Source organism: Peromyscus maniculatus, chromosome 19 (assembly GCF_049852395.1).
Source record: "Peromyscus maniculatus bairdii isolate BWxNUB_F1_BW_parent chromosome 19, HU_Pman_BW_mat_3.1, whole genome shotgun sequence".
Lineage (NCBI taxonomy): Eukaryota > Metazoa > Chordata > Mammalia > Rodentia > Cricetidae > Peromyscus > Peromyscus maniculatus.
Genome location: NC_134870.1, coordinates 66836199 through 66852577, shown reverse-complemented (window position 1 = coordinate 66852577; position 16379 = coordinate 66836199). Strand labels below are relative to the sequence as shown.

At 52.6% G+C, this 16379-nt stretch overlaps 1 protein-coding gene across 9 annotated transcripts in view; it reads left to right on the top strand.

Moving 5' to 3' along the window:
- The window catches only part of Ctif (cap binding complex dependent translation initiation factor), a 271536-nt gene extending 265203 nt beyond the window's left edge, over positions 1–6333 (top strand). For all 9 annotated transcript variants that reach the window (XM_076555521.1, XM_015992666.3, XM_006973835.4 and 6 more), the window contains 2 exons: positions 674–727; positions 2175–6333. In XM_076555521.1, the coding sequence (XP_076411636.1) occupies positions 674–727; positions 2175–2390 (270 nt within the window). In that variant the 3' untranslated portion in view covers positions 2391–6333. The remainder of the gene's footprint in view (positions 1–673; positions 728–2174) is intronic.
- The last annotated feature ends 10046 nt before the right edge of the window (positions 6334–16379 follow it).

Genomic DNA, 16379 nt, shown 5'->3' with positions numbered 1-16379 from the left:
CAGGGAGCGGAACCGGAACTGAGATGCGTGTGAGGCATGCAGTTATATACTGAAAATGCTGAATTTGAGCCAAATGTAGCATCCGCACCTGTGATCTCAGCTTTGGGGAGGCTGAGGCAGGAGGATGGCTAGTCGGAGGCCACCCTGCCCTGTAGTATGAAACCCTGTCTCAAATGAAAAAAATAGTCAAGACATGGTGGTACACACCTCTAATACCAAAACTTAGGCAATAGAGACAGGGGTATCAGGAATTGGAGGTCATCCTCAATTACATCGCAAATTCAAGGCCATCTTGGGACACATGAGCTTCTGTCTCAAAAAAAAATTTTTTTAATGGTGAATTTTATATTAGACGAGTTGTGTCTCAGTTTCTAAAGAGAGACATTGAGAGGACAGGTTGTATAGGTAGAGGAAAGCCTGGCCATAGCCTTGATTGAAAAGCCCTCACTGTGGATGGGCCCCAGCCGGCTTTGGGTTTGCAGTGTTGCACCCGTGGAGAAGGTAGACGGCTGAACTCTCTCCCATAGCCAGGCCCTGGATCCTGACCCAGTACAGAGACTGGTAGGCAGCAGCACCAAAGCTGGGTCAGAAGTGAGCAGGCCGGCGGCCCACCTGCCCGGCTAGCCGCTGACGCTCGGCCTGACCATCTCCTTCTCTGTCCTCTCTTCTACAGCTCTTGCAGTCTCAGGATGTGAAGGAAGATGCCGTCCTGTGCTGCTCCATGGAGGTGAGCTGTGGGCTCAGACGGCCTAACCCCAGACGCGTGTGCCCTCGGGCCTCGCAGTTGAGGGAACAAGAGTCACTTGTTCACCAGTGGGGCAGTGGGGGATGGCTGTGGAGCTAGTCCTGGATTGTTCTCTAGAGGAATCAATACAGGCTGGCACTGGCCACTTCCCTGTCCCAAGACCTCCCCTTATTTGGATCAGGCATGCCACACTAATGACTTAAGACATTGCAGGTGACCTGCTGTCCCCAAAGATCTCCCTTCACTTCCATGGTATATAATTAGGAGAAGGTGCCAAATGCTTGATTGAATCTCCTACATTGGCTTAGCCTCTTGGAAGGCTCTTGATCTCAAGGTGCAGCCACTGAACACTGGAACTTCTAGAATCTTCCTTCCAAGGCTAGCTGGGTTCTGGGGCAAATCCTTGCCCTCTACAAATAGCCCAGAGTCACCCAGGGTGGCACACAGGAGCTTCTGAGTGCCAAGAGCCTGCACAGCAGTCTTGGTTGGATGGGATGTCATGAAGTTTACTTGTTGGGCTCCAGCAGGGCACCTGCTTGGGTGCTTGGGAAGATTTGAGGGAAAGATAGGACGAGGTCATTCCTTCAGATGGCTTCAAGGCCGGCACACGCACAATGCCTGGGGAATGTATGGGAATGTGCATACAGAGTACATATCCATGGAAATCAGGGGAGGGAGGTCAGAGTGGGTCCCAGAGGTCAGGAAAGGCTTTATGACAAGGCCAGGGTGTGGTGGCAGTGGGGGTTCAGATTATATGGGAAGGGGCCTGCAGGAGTTGATAGCCAGAAGTCAAAGGTGAGAACGCCTCCTGGCCCGGTTTGTCCACCCCTCGAGATTGATGGCTCTCCCAAGATCACCCGACTGGCCTTCTACTTCAGTTCATATTTCTCTCCTACCTATCATTACAGATGTGGGCAGAGGTCGGTTCTGGAGCTAGGGGTAGGTTTGGAGTTAGAAAAAAGATCCCATGTCCCCCCCTGTTCCACGCAGACGCACATAAGTACCGATCACTAATCTGTTCGTAGAGAAGTACCTGGAGAATGGCAATTGCCACAGAGATACCTGATCTCCCAAGGGAGCAGACCATGGGGTCAAGTGAGGGGCCAAGTGTAGTCAAGGAAAGCTTCCTGCAGGAGGAGAGGTTCTGGGGTAGCAGACACAAGAGGTGAGTTGCTAGGGAGTTGATGTCAGGCCTGGGCAGCAGGCAATATCCTGGCTCCCGGTATTCCTGCTGGCAGATGGTTGTTAAATTTAGCATCTCACCGTTGGCTATTCCTGCCTGGATCTGCATGTCCCTAGGACAATCCAGATCTTTTTGGTCCTTGCCTCCAGCCTACCTAGCCAAGGATTGGGGGGGGGGGGGGAGGTGAGGGTAGGAGTGCATATCATAGGGTCCAAGTCTCATCCTGACCACTCTTTTCACCCACAGCTACAAAGCACAGGCCGGCTGCTGGAGGAGCAGCTGCCTGAGATGATGACGGAGCTCCTAGCCAGCGCTCGAGATAAGATGCTGTGCCCCTCGGAGTCCATGCTAACCCGGTCCCTGCTCCTGGAGGTCATCGAGCTCCATGCCAACAGCTGGAACCCTCTGACGCCCCCCATCACGCAGTACTACAACAGGACCATCCAGAAACTGACAGCCTGACAGACAAAGGGGCCTGGCAGGCAGCCCATAGGCAGCTGGGGCCCTGGTCCACAGGGCCAGATGGACAGGCGAAAGGACAGGGGTGGCCCTGGCGGGAAAAAGAAATGAGCAGGGAGGCAGGCAGCAGCAGTGGCCAGTCTGGAACCAGCCGAGGAGGGGATCGGATCCCTCGGAAGAGCTCCCCTGTGCAGCCTCCCCAGCCTGAGCATGTGGCGGCTCACACCAAGGGACGCATGTTTCTTTGTCCTGGTGGTCACCCGCCCTTGCTCTCCTCAGCTCTGGTCCTCCCCGCCCCCTGCCTTCCAACCCATCCCGCCCCCCGCCCCCGCCAGAGCTTTATGGGAGGAGCCTCTGCCGCCGCTCCTCACTGTCTCCAGCTGCCTCGCAGCCTCCCACACCTCTGGCCACCGCTTGGGTCAGCCAGGATGGGCTGAAGGCTGAAAAAGTGGGTCGAGACGGCTCTCATTGTTCCCACGTGCTGTCGGCCGCACTCGCCAACTGGCAGCAGGCAGCGCGTAGCAGATGTCTGGGAGGACAAAGGCAGGCACGGTCCCCACCAGCCGCCCATAATTGACAGCCTTTGTCAGCCCCAGTGGAACTGGGGGAAAGCTCCCCCCCCCGCCCCCCCTGCAACCTTCGGGCTTCTTCCTCCGACCCCCAGCCTCCAGCCCCTGGGCCCGCTGCTCCCTCAGGCAGAGAAGGGAGCTGGGGGCTCACAGCTCAGCTTGCGCCCTTTTATTTTATTTTATTTTTTTCAAAAGTCGATGCTTTGAAGTCTCTCTTCTCAATGAACACGCCCTCAATGTGATCACACAGTCGTCCCCTCCAGGACCCCCTGATTAGTGGGAGATCAAACCCTGCCCCCTCTGGAAAGAATCTAGCCACAAACAGCTTGTCAGTAGCCAGCTAGTAATTGGAAACTTCTGCCCCAATGGGGGTCCCCCCTGGAATCGTGCGTTCCCCGGGCCCCTGCCCTGCAGTGCCTCTGCTCTTGTCCACTGCTAGCTTCCAAAGGGCTGATACTGTCTCCTGGACTGCCTTAGGACCTGCCCTGGCCCCCCCGTCAGGACGAACAGGGCCAGAACTGAAGCTGGCAAATGAAAACCAAATGCAAGTCTTGTTCCAAGGCACCCGCTGGAGGAAGAGCTGCTGCTGGCTTCATAGGTCTTGGAGCCTTACTCCTGGGCTGGCCCTCGCCCTCGCCTCATCCCAAGCAAGACCTAGAACAGCCTCCGAGGCTGTTAGGGAGAAGGGAAATCCTTGGGTCATGACTGGGACAGTTTGGTAGGTGACGAGGCAGCCAGCCAGATGGAGTTTCTTCAGGCTAGAAACAGTGCTAGGATTTCTTGAAAGGCTTTGGTCCCAGGAAGCAACCCCTTCTATGATGGCTAGAGAGGAGGATACAGCTAAGTCCAAGAGGCTGGTCTCTGGGTGGTACCTGGTGGCTGCTCTGCCTCATCTCTGGAAAGTGGGAACCCATGTTTTGAGGATTCCCCCGGAACGTGTCCAAGCCCAGTGGCTTCCCAGTGTTGGAGGCCTGAGCAGTGGTTCTCAACCTGTGGGTTGAGACCCCCAAATGACCCTCTCCCAGGGGTCGCGTATCAGACATGCTGCGTATCAGATATTTATTTACATTACGATTCATGACAGTAGCAAAATTACAGTCATGAAGTAGCAACGAAAACAATTTTATGGTTGGGAGTCACCCCAACATGAGGAACTGCATTAGAGGGTCACAGCAGAGGAAGGTTGAGAACCACTGCTCTTGAGGCTTCCTAGTCAAATCAGGCTGGCTGGAATGAGAGTGAGGAAGGTCGCTCTTAACTCTCTCAAGTCTAGAAGAGCAGAAAGGGGAGTGGGGAAGGAAGAGAGTTCCCTATTTCACTCTGGCTGTCCCCAAGTGAAACCTTCTGGTCCCAAGATAGGGCCTCTGAAAGATCTGCTGGGAAGAGGTTTTGAGGTCAATGGCACCCCAGCCAGCTTTGATCTCTTTCCTCTCCTTGTCTTCCTTTCCATCTTTCTCTTCTCTGCTTCTGGCTACCTTGTTTCCCATTCCAGCCCGTAGGCTGAGCCTGGAGCCCAGGGGACGCCACAAGCCCCACAGGTGATGTTGTGGGAAGAACGGGGCAGATGAGATGCACAAAGGAGACACCAGGGAAATCTTGCTCTTGTACAGTTGGGCAGCCCAGGTCCACAGGCACCTGCTCCCTGCAGTTTCAGGGAGCCACAGGTGAGCTTGCACAGGCCTGCTCCCCAGGTGTCCACAGGGTGGTGTGTGTGAGTGTGTGTGCATGTGCACACACGTATGGACATAAGCATCTGCTAAGAATGAAGCAGGACCATGAGAAAGGAAGAGGCTGATGGTGGGGATTCAAGTCACAGGAGTAGGGGAGGTGTCCTAGACCCCTCACTGGGTTCACATACAGGGGCTCCCAAACACTGTGTAGAGGCGGAGACCATGGCTTTGTGGGTACCGTGGACCTAAAGCAGCTCCTTCTTAATGGCCTATTGGGGGTCTTGCCTCAAGAGCAGCCACTTCGAGGGCTCGGAGGACCAGTATGAAGATGCAAGATATAAATATGTATACATATATAAATATATTTTTAATTACACGTTTGTGTCCCGGTGGCTCCAGACTTACTGTTTGCCTAGTTGCTTGAAAGCACTTCCCGGCCCATCCTGATATGACACTTACGGCTGTCTGTCTGTCTGTTGTAAATGCAGAACCCTGCTACTTTTTCAGACATGGAAAGAAAACCTTTTTTTTTTTTTTTAATTTATTTTTTAAAGAAACAACAGTAAAGCCTAAAATCTCCAAGTCTGAGTAGCTTCCTGTGGGAGACTACTCAGGCAGGAAGTGGGGGAAATGCAGGCACCCACAGACCCCTGACCTCTCCCCAGGCCAGAGCCTCCTCTGCCACCAGAGGAAGAGCATATCAAAGCCCGCTTCTGAACGAATGAACGGGAGGCAAAGCTAGGTATCTGGCTGTCTCCTCTCTCTCTCTCTCTCTCTCTCTCTCTCTCTCTCTCTCTCTCTCTCTCTCTCTCTCTCTCTCGCCATGATGATCTGATGTCCAGCCTTTTCAGGCTCCCCCGCCTGTCAGTACGAGTCGGTCCTTGTTTTCCTCTCAAGGGACCTGCTTGTCACTGTCCTCCTCATGAACTGGCCATATTGCCTAAGCTCTGGGACCACAGCTCCTGCAGAACTCCCAACCTCCCCTGGACAAGGCCAGGAGCCTCCCCATCACCCACGGGGAACATGCGCCCCACCCCACCCCAAAACCGTCTTCATCCTTGCATTCTTCCTTATCCAGTCTGTAAACCTTTACAGTTTGGGGATCATCTTGTCTACCTGTGTAAATGTAAATGTTGACCCCGTTGGTATTTATTCTAATTTTTATTGTATTTTATTTTATTTTGTCTGAAGGGTGGGGGGGTGGGAAGTATACCACTGGTTGCACCCAGGGCAGTTGCAGGGATGGAGCCCAGACAGCCCAGGAGCCAAGAGAAGCAGCTCCTTGGGAGCCATTCTAGATGGCAGCCTCTGGCTCACCACCTCCGAGGCTGTTGTCTGGCATCAGAAGTTAGCCAGCGTTCCTTGTCCCAGACACTCAGGCCTGACAATGGCGTCATGTCCCTCAGCTGCCTGGCACTGTGTTGGGAAACCTGACTGGGTCTTTGAGGAGGTGGGTTGGAGAGAATAGAACTCTCCTCTGCTTCGGACACTTGCACCAGAAGATCTGGCACCTCACCTGAGCCAGCTGGGAGCCTGACAACAGGACCTACCTCCCTGGAGCAGGGTCTGGAGCTTCCTGCCAAAGCTATGGGCCAATCTTGCTCGCGCCATCCCCTTCCCCCCACCCGTATGTCCTGCTTCCCAGCTGAACCCAAACTACAAGTGGGTTTAAAAAAAATAAATAAATAAATGATACCAAAACCCAAAGTGTCCCCGAGTCTTTTCTGCATTGAGCTCAGCAATGGCAATCTTTGCCCAAGGCTTTTGTGCCTCGGCTGGTACAGATGGGAGTCTCAGAAGAGCCCAGCCCAGACTGCGAGCTGGTGAGGAGAGTCCTGATTGCCTGGCTGCCATGCAGGGCAGGAGCAGACTCTAGGGTCTGAAGAGGTTGAGAAAGGGCTTCTGCAAGATAATGTCCAGAGAGGAATGGGATGTAGCTCGAGTTTTCCTGCCTTGCCCACAGTCAGGACAAATCTTTGTCACCCACCAGTCCCACAGCCTCTCAGACCCAACCAAGTAAACACAGAGACTTATATTGCTTACAAACTGTATGGCCGTGGCAGGCTTCTTGCTAACTGTTCTTATAGCTTAAATTAATCCATTTCCATAAATCTATACCTTGCCACGTGGCCTGTGGCTTACCGGTGTCTTCACATGCGGCTTATCATGGTGGCGGCTGGCAGTGTCTCTCCACCTCAGCCTTCCGCTTCCCAGAATTCTCCTCTCTCCTTGTCCTACCTACTTCCTGCCTGGCCACTGGCCAATCAGTGTTTTATTTATTGACCAATCAGAGCAATTTGACATACAGACCATCCCACAGCAATGGGACTTCTGTATCTAAAAGCTAAGGTCTGAGGCCAAGCCAGGGTGGTGGAATTTCCTGAAGAAAATGGCTTTTGTGATAGCTTTGGTTTGCTGCCAATTTAACCATCCCCTAGACCTACCCCCATCCCAGGAAATGTCCTCATAGCATTTGGCAATGACTTTTTGTAAGCCTGAGACTCAGCCAGACTGTGGTGCCACCCGCCTTTAATCCCAGCACTCGGGAGGCAGAGGCAGGCGGATCTCTGTGAGTTTGAGCCCAGCCTGGTCTACAGAGTGAGTTCCAGGACAGCCAGGACTACACAGAGAAACTCTGTCTGGAGAGGACAAGTGGAGATTCAGCCATTGCTTGGGACCGAGTCCATGCCTCTACTACACTGCCTGCAGATGACCAAACACACACCACCAGGGTAGAAGGAAATGATTGAATTAAATGATTGAGATCTTTGTCAGCCAGTATACAAGTATGAGAAGGAGTAGAAGCAGAGATGAGAGGTCAAAAGGCAAAGTGTTTGAAGATAACTCCCAGAGAGGAAAAGGGAGTCCAGACCCGCGACTCCACCCAGACAATTCTGGGTCACAGGCCAGTGTAGACGGGTATAGATTACCGAGTCCCATGCAACCTATCATCCAAATAAGAAAAGTCTCCACCCTGCCTTTCCCTCCCATCTCTGCTGCTCTGTGTCCTCTGTAGTGTAAAGAGCGGGTTACATTTGTCCCAGCGCTAGAGAAAGGCAAAAGAAGAAAACGCACCCCACAAGACTTAGGAAAGCTTCGGGCGCTAAGGCAGAGGATGCAGACAGAGGAGGGACCAATGGACCAGGAAACAGGGGTTCTGCCTTAGGCGGACGCTCTCAGTCGGTCCAGGGAAGCAGACAAATGGTGTATGGTTTTGACTTGCTTGGTTTTTCGTTTAAGATTTTTAATTTTATTGTGTGTGTTTGAGTGTTTTGCCTGCATGGTATGTGCACCACATGTGTTCCTGGTGCCTCAGAGGTCAGAAGAAGGTATCAGCTCTCCTGGAACTGGAGTTCTGAACATGAGCTACCATGTGGGTACCGGGAACAGAAGCGTGCTCCTCTTCAAGATCAAGTGCTCTTAACGGCTAAGCATCTCTCCAGCCCCCCTTGTTTTCATTGTTTCTTGTTGTCTGCTTTTGTGTGAGCATGTGTGTGTGTGTGTGTGTGTGTGTGTGTGTGTGTACATGTGTGCCTGTGTGTGTCTATGTGCCTCTGTGTGTGTGTGTGCATGTATGTCTGTCTGTGTGTGCCTGTGTATGTGTGTGTGCCTGTGTGTGTGTGTGTGTGTGTGTGTGTGTGTGTGTGTGTGTGTGTGTGTGTGTGCTTGATACAGTGCATGTGTGGAAGTCACAGGACAGCTTTGTGGTGTCTGTCCTTTCCTTTCATCTTTACGTAGGTTCTGGGACTTGAACTCAGGTGACCACGATCGCACCAGAAGCACCTCTCCCCACTGAGCCATCTTGCCAGCCCTTTTTGAATTTTCCTGTGGTGCTGGATATGGAACCCAAAGCCTCATGAAGCTTCCCCACTGAGCTGGACTCCATCCGAGTTCAGTGGTTCTGACTCTGTTTTACAGATGAGCCGCCGGCAAGCAGTGTAAGAGCCAAGCCCAGCCTGAGGGCCATGTGCCCTTTACCATAGCCAGAAAGCCGGCTGGCTGTCCTTCTGCCACACCCCTTGTCCCCTGCAGAGGCCAGTCCCTCAGACAAAGGGGCAGCTAGCTGCCTGCTGAGATGGGGCCAGAGCAGGTTCCCCCCACACTTCCCTCCAGGCCGGTGGAGACCAGGGCCATCTGGGCTTTCTGCATGGGTGTGGGAGGAGCTTGCAAAGCTTGGGTCCATTGTGTATATTATGTGCACAGTGCGTCCTGCTGGGTCCCAGTTTCCAAAGGCCAAGTGGCTCTCGGGTGGGCAGGAGATGAGAGAGTCCCTGTGGGGTGGACACTCCAAGGGTGAGGTCAGTACCCAAATTGCTAGAAATGTTTTCAAACTATGTGCTGAAACAGAATACACCCACACAGCTCAACTTCCAGAATCCTGACCTTAGAGAGCTCCTTTTCTGGCTAAGCGTATGTGGGTATATCATGCCTTGGTTGGAGTGCCTGAGAACGGGTTGGGGCCACTGTCTGCCACCCTGGGAGCACAGCATCATATTGGCCATGAAAAGAGTGGTAATCCAGGAGAATAAACACCTGCCGTGGATCTTGTAGCCACACCCCTCAAATTGTGGTGCTGGGGTTTGCCACTGTGGAGGAAGTGGGGTGCAAGCACATTTAGAGTTGGGGAGTGCCCAGTACGTCACCGGAGTTCAACAGACTATAAATCCTGACTGGAGGTTGTCTGTGACATTCATAGGCCCTAGGCATTTTTCCTTTCACAGGCCTGCCCACCCCCTCTCTGGGAAGGGTGTGCAAGCTGGTTTTCATGGCTATGTTAGTATAAAGATCAATATACCAAATATTTATTAAACCATTTTCTTTAACCTAAAAGTTAAGTTTTATTCTAATTTTAAAAGAAACCGTTTTTGTGGGCCCCATGAGCGAGCCTAGCTTCATCCATTTGAGTTGCTGTAACAAAGCACCATAGAACTGGGTGGCTTATGAACAACAGAAGTTTAATTCTGGCCATATGAGGTGCCAGCAGGGCAGGCTCATGTGAGGACTCTTCTGGTTGCAGGCTACCAACTTCTCAATGCATCCACGTAGGCAGAAAAGGAGGCTTTTGTAGAGATACTAACTCCATCCTTAAGGAGTCTATTCTTGTGACATAATTGCCCCCCAAAAGATATACCTCCAAATGCTACCATACTAGGGGTTAGAATGCCAACATGGATTTGGGGCTAGGCCTTCAGTTCACAGCAGCACACTGCTAAGCCTGAGGTTGGTAAATTCCCTGAGCTAGGAGCCCTGCCTTTCCTGGCTGCCCACTGGTTTGAGGGTGACTTAGGGCAGAGAGAGGGTTAAGAGGGCAGCTCACAGTAGCCACATGAGGAAGCCAGTGTCCCCACACATGGGACTCCATCCCCATCCATCCCTTCATTTTCTGAGGACTCCTGTATCCCAGGCATGGTCCTGAGCACTCACAGCCTTATGTAATTCATAGGAGCATCCAGACTATGGGTATCAGGGACTCTGGAGGACATGACAACAGCCAGCATTCCACAGCTGCCCCGATGCATAGAGGGTTCTATGTGTGATGAACTCAGCCACCAAAGTTTCAGCTCCCAAGACCCATTACCTGCCCCCAGGGCTTTCAAATTACTTTCACCTCCCAGGCAGCCAAGGGTCCCAGACCACAGCCTTTCACCCACAGGCCTGACCCAATTGCTGGGGGTCCTGGTGCAAGGTCAGTGGTATACCTGTGATAGAGAGTCAGTGCCTGACTAAGGGCCTCAGGTAACACTACCAGGCTTGCCCAGCTCACTCCCAGCCTAGGGAGAAAAGACAGCCCCTCCCTACCTGGTGACGAGCCAGGAAGAATCCCGCACCCATCAAGTCTTCATGAGGAAAACCAGCTAGAATGCTGAGAACAAACTTCTACTATGGCACTTCCCCCTGACAACCCAAGCATTGCTGAAGCAGTTGGCGAACTTGAAAGGTGCTCCCTCGCTCACATGCACAGAGCCCTGCCGGCCTGTCCTCCCCATGGACATGCTTTGGATCAGCCAACAGTGGCAAGTTCCACAGCAGACACCCAACGCCTGCACAGTTTCAACTCAGGCCACCCGGGCGTCAGTCCCATTAACCACCAATGTGATTTGGAGCCACTTTGGGGAGATGTCTAGAGCAGTCTTCCTGCCTCAGCCTCCTGAGTGTTGGGGTTAGAAGTGCGCACCGCCGTGCCTGGCCTCAGCATTTCTTTGTTAAATGTAAGACTGTGCCTAGGGCTTCAGAAGACCATCCCTCTAAGGTGAGTTCAAAGGGGGCTATTGGGATCCGCAGCCCGTTCTTCTCCTGGAGCAGAGTCTCTAAGAACTAGCTCTGCTCAGCGGGAGGTTTTAGGAACCTCATTTAGCCCTTATTCCTCACATCATGATACAAGACAGCCATGTGGGTGCTGGGAATTGAACCCGGGTCCTCCCTAAGAGCAGCAAGCGCTCTTAACCACTGAGCCATCTCTCCAGCTCCTGTTGTATGCTTCTTCTATGTCTTCTCTCATCCTAAATTCCTTATCACTGTCTTTGTTCCGGCCTGAGAAACTAAGCCATGGAACTCGTCAGAACTGTTTGTCAAGGGGCACACAGGCCCTCGGTGAGGGCCCAAGGAGTATTCTTACAAAGACCATGAGCGATGGAGCGTAGATGGACGTTTTAGTCATGGTGGTGGTTGTTTGAAGCAAGGTCTCACTCTGTAGCCCATGCTGTCCTCAAATTTCAGGTCCTGCTGCCTTAGCTTCCTCAGTGCTGGGACTATGGGCCAGTGAGTGCCGCCACACCCTGCTTTGTGAGCTGATGGTTCTAACAGCTAATTCATCTACTTCAAAGCATTTTTTTTTTTTTTTTTGCCCGTTTTCTGAACCCTGATGAGCTCCCAAAATGTTGGACCTACTAGATTGGAGGAGTTTTTCTCACTCAGAATTAGAGTCGTGTTACTAGGTGTGACTGGGAAGGCCACAAGGCCGGTGAGTGGACCCATCACAGGAGGAAAGTAAGACTCACAGGCTTGGCGTGGACAAGGACCAGTGAGTCAAGATGAATCTTAGGACTGCTGACTTGAGCAACAGCCGCGTGGTCACACTGTCTGTCCCCTCAGCAGAGTGTGAGCAAGAGGGTCCTTAGGGTCCTTGGGATGCATGCAAAGAGCACTGGGTTGTCAGCCAGCAGAACCGAATCCATCCCTGGCTCCATGGTAACCAGTTAGTTGTTTGTGAGAATGATGCTTCCTTGGATTCGGGTTTTTGCTTGCTTGCTTGCTTCCAGACACGATCTTGCTATGCGGCCCAAGTTGGCCTCAGAGTTGAAGTCCATCTGCCTCCTGACCTTGCAGGCTTGGGCCATCACACTGGGGTTTCTTCATTATGTTCCAGTTGCCCAACCATCCATCAGAGAAGGTTAGAGTGTTGTTGCTTTTTTCTTTTCTTTTGGTTTTTCAAGGCAGGGTTTCTCTGGGTAGCAGCCCTGGCTATCCTGGAACTCACTCTGTAGACCAGGCTGTCTTCAAACTCACAGAGATCTGCCTGCTTCTGCTTCCTGAGTGTTGGAATCAAAGGTGTGTGCCATCACCACCCAACCGTATTGTTGCTTTCCAAGCTGTGTTCTGAGACCCCTTTAAGCTGGCGGGAGAGGGGGTATTAAAGAAAACGTGTTCTGTCCAAACCACTGTGGTCCCCTCATCTTCTCAAACCCCATCTGCTCTCCCTTGGAGTGCCCCCTCACTGACCCACCCGCCTAGCAAGGCTTTGAAATTTCTGGGAAAGTTCTGCTAATAAAGACAGCCTACAAAAGCAGTGTTCTTCCCAGAGTAAAGGGCCTCAGGTACCTCTTGTCCGGCAGGTCCCACTCAGAAGGAAGGGACACAGTCAGGAAGATCCATGAGGTACTCTGGGAAGGACCAACGGCATGGGCTCCAGAGGGACCAGAATCTGGCTAGTGTCTCCTCTGGCATCCTCACATGTCGTGGGCCATCTATCCTCGGGTTTCTTCAGTTCCCCTCTCTCTTCCTCACCTGTTTTCTGTCTCTGGCTCCATCCTAACATGCCTGTGACAATCATCTGAAGGCTTTCCCCCTAAGAGAGCCCAGCAGAGAAGGGAGGGACAAGGTGGGGACCCACCAAGGATATTGGTCTGCGTGTCCTTGCCCTTCACCTCACCAGCTGGACAGGCTGCCCAGCACAGCACTGATCCTCACCTGCCTATGGCCCCTCCTCATTCTGGGAGTGTGGAGGAAAGCGCCCCCCACCCCAGCCCAGTCTGCTGGCTGAAGCCTGGGACCCTCCTCTGCCAGGACCCCACCAGGCTGGGCCCAGCTTGGCTGCCCGCCTGGGCTGCCGTATCGATTATCTTGGCTCCTTTTTGCTGGGGATATCAATCTAGCGGGTTCCCGGGATGGCTGTGTTTTAACCTCTCACCCTGGTCTAGACTCTGTCGGCTCCTGCTGTCCCTCAGCCAGGAGGAGATGGAGGCCCCGGGCCTCTTGGGCAGGCTCTGGAGCCAGCGGATTTCCAGGAACCGAAGCTGGGATCGCCTGGCGGTTCCGCAGCCCCGCCAACCTGCCTCTCTCCAAACCGGCCGGTGAATTATTAAAGATGCAATTTCCTCTCATCTTTCCAGTAAAATTGCTCCCTGTGCCGTGCATCGCTGCCTTCCTGTCACCGGCCAGCTGGGGTCTTGGCAGAAACTGTCATTCACCCCCAGAGTAGGGCACAGGGAACCGCGAGTCTTAGAAACATTGGTGCCCACTGTTTCCCAACACCGGAGAAGGAAGTCCAGAGAAATTCAGCAACCATGGAAGCTCAACCAGCTACCAGCCGAGCTGGGCTGGGACCCTGTGTCCCAAACAGGGCTTCCTCTCCCCTGTACCAGGGAAGCCTGGAGAGTCCCCCGCACCGTTACACGGGGCTACTGGCTCCCTAGTGAGAGGTGGGTCAAGTTCCCTGGATATCGATCAAGTCTCCAAGTGTGATTTACAGTCTTTGCTTGTTATTTACCACCAGGTCCCCCACCGCAGCCGCTTAGCTAGGTAAAGCCGTCATTGTTAGTGCCCTCTGGTCGGTATTTATTGTTTTGGGTTTTGCTGTTGACTGTTGGTGGTCATAACGGGGCGGGGGGGGGGGGGAGCTGGGAGCAGCAGCTCCATGTATGATGTTCTCTGTGACTACGTGGCGGTGCTCCCAGATACTGTTCCTCAAAGCCCTGCTCCAACTGGCCTTCCGTGGTGCCCCATTCCCTGGGGATCCCCAAGGGAAGTCTAAGTGCCTTACTCCTCCTCAGCCAAGGTACAGGAGTTGGGCTTGTATGGGGGTCTCAGAAGGGTGTATTGGTGTCTATGGAAACAGCACTGCTATGCCTGGCTCAGGGCGTCACATTCTGAAAGCTCCCAGCACACCTTTGGCCCCTAGGTTCAAGGGTCAAAGTCTGCCCAAGCACGAGTTCTCTCACCCCAGGCAGGCCGAACCGAAGGGGTCTCTGAGGTCACAACTGCCCTCCACTCAACTTGGCCTGCGTCCTCTGCCTCGGGCCCGCCCCCAGTGGGGGGACTCCCTGTGCTTGGCTCCTTGGCCTCCATCAGGGGTAGTGTGGTGCTGTGGTTAGGACTCTAACCCTCAGTGGCCCAGCGGGCCACTTCAGGCAGGTGCATAAACTTCTCTGTGCCTTTCTCGCCATCATCTGCAAAGGATCGCTCAGGACGTAGCGGCCGCTTGAGAGGAGCGCTGTGAGTGTGAATGGAGCCACTTCCACACACAACTCTAGAAAATAGAAACAAATCTGTGATGGCAGAAAATGGGTCAGTGGTCTCCTGGGGATGGGACAAGGGGCAGGCAGAAGGGTCGTCCACAGGAAATCTGAGCGGGGTCCTGGGAGTGCACATCTTCAATCCCAGCACTCCGGAGGCAGAGGCAGGTGCATTCCAGGACAGCCTTCACGGAGAAACTCTGTCTCAAAAAAACAAAAAGAAGAAGAGGAGGAGGAAGAAAAGATTGATTCATTCTCTTAATTGTAGTGATGGTTTTATAGTATTTCCATGTGCCAAATCATATCATATTGTATCATTTGTTTCTTCTTTTTTCATCAGATCTCAATTGTACAAAAAAAAAAAAAAAATGCGTTTCCAGCTCAGAAGATGGCCTAGCAAGTAAGGACACTTGCTGTACAAGTATGAGGATCTGAGTTCAAATCCCCAGAAGCCATGGGGAAAACTGGACATGGAGCACAGGTGCCTGTAACCCCAGTGTTGTTGGGGAGGGGACAGGAGGATCAGCCTAGCTCCAGGATCAGTGAGAATCCCTGTCTCCAGAGAATTGGGCAGACAGAGAGATGCGACCCCTGACACCCTCCTCTGACCTTCATAAACAAGCATCCCTAGCCCCCCACCACCACACGCACATACAAGCAAATAGTTTTCATCACGATATTTCTACACACTGTGTACTTTAAATATGTGCAATTTATTGTATGTCAACTATACCTCAAAAGCCTAGACCTGCGTGAAAAAGAAATGCGTGGGGTCACTGCTTGCATTCTTGGCTGCCACCTGTCCCACACCCAGGGCTCCTCCTCTCCTAAGCGTGAGCTCCCTGGGGTTCCTAAAAGCTTCCAGGCTGTGTCTTGGTAGCCACATGTGTGCATGTCACCAGACTCTGGGATTCTTCTGGAGAATTAACTAAATAGCCACTGTCTCAGCCAGGCCACATTCCCGATCATCACAGCTGCCCACTTCCAGGAATTAAAGGGTTAAAGCCAGGCCAGCAAGCACCTCTGGTGGGTTGGTTTTGCATGTTAAATGTTCTAAGCACCAGGGAGTTTTTAAGTTACTTCCATCTATGCCCAGGCCACAATCATCCGAGTAACCTTGGCTAACTGGCAAAGTCTACACTCTGAAGTCTCAGTGTCTAGTAATGCGATTGTCTCTGTGCCTGGCCAGAGCTGGGGACTCAGCCCCAGAGGGTGTTAGAGATTCTCAGAGATGTCCTAGCCTGTGTCTTCCAGGAACCGTGCTCTGCCACCCTCCCCAGGAGCCACGGTGGAGTAGGACAACACTTAGCATGGTCACAATGCATACCTAGGCAGAGGTTAGAATAGGGTTTCCTTGGCTCTGGTTGTAGATTTTCCCCTCCTTGATATGCTCAAAGGTCTTGAGGAGAGAGGGGCAGGAGAGAACATTTTACAGAACAAAGAAGTGTGAGTCCATGTCATAAGCTGGCCTGGGGGCAGTGATCAGGTTGGTTCAGTCTAGACAGGAGTCTGGGTCCTCCAGGTTCCTGATTTTTCTCAAAATAACCTCTGTCTTGAGTATGGAGTCCTCATTCAGTCCTTCTCTGTGATGTATCCCCTCTTCCTGATTCTTGCAACACCTCCCCCCAAAATCAGCACCTCAGGCTAGAGTTGTCCTTGACCCTTCCTCCATGCCCTAGAACAAGAGTGTCCTACCTTCTTGGGAATTCTCCACAATGGGGAAGAACCCACAGTTACAGCCTTAGTAGTAGCCTCAGGCTGGTCCATCAGAATGGATGAGGCCAGCAAGATCTATGATGCCCAGTGTAGGAAATGACCTTGTCACAGATGACCACCAGGGAACATTACTTAGAATATGCCAAGAAGCTGCTGGCCATCTCAGAATCCTGGGACAGCCACAGAGTCGGGCCCCAGGTCTGCAGGAGGGCCTGGGCCAGGCAGGAATGGATTTAAGCATGTAAAAAGAACAAGGGGAGAAAAACATGTGAGAGAGAATCCTGTGTGTGAGAGGAGACTTCTGTG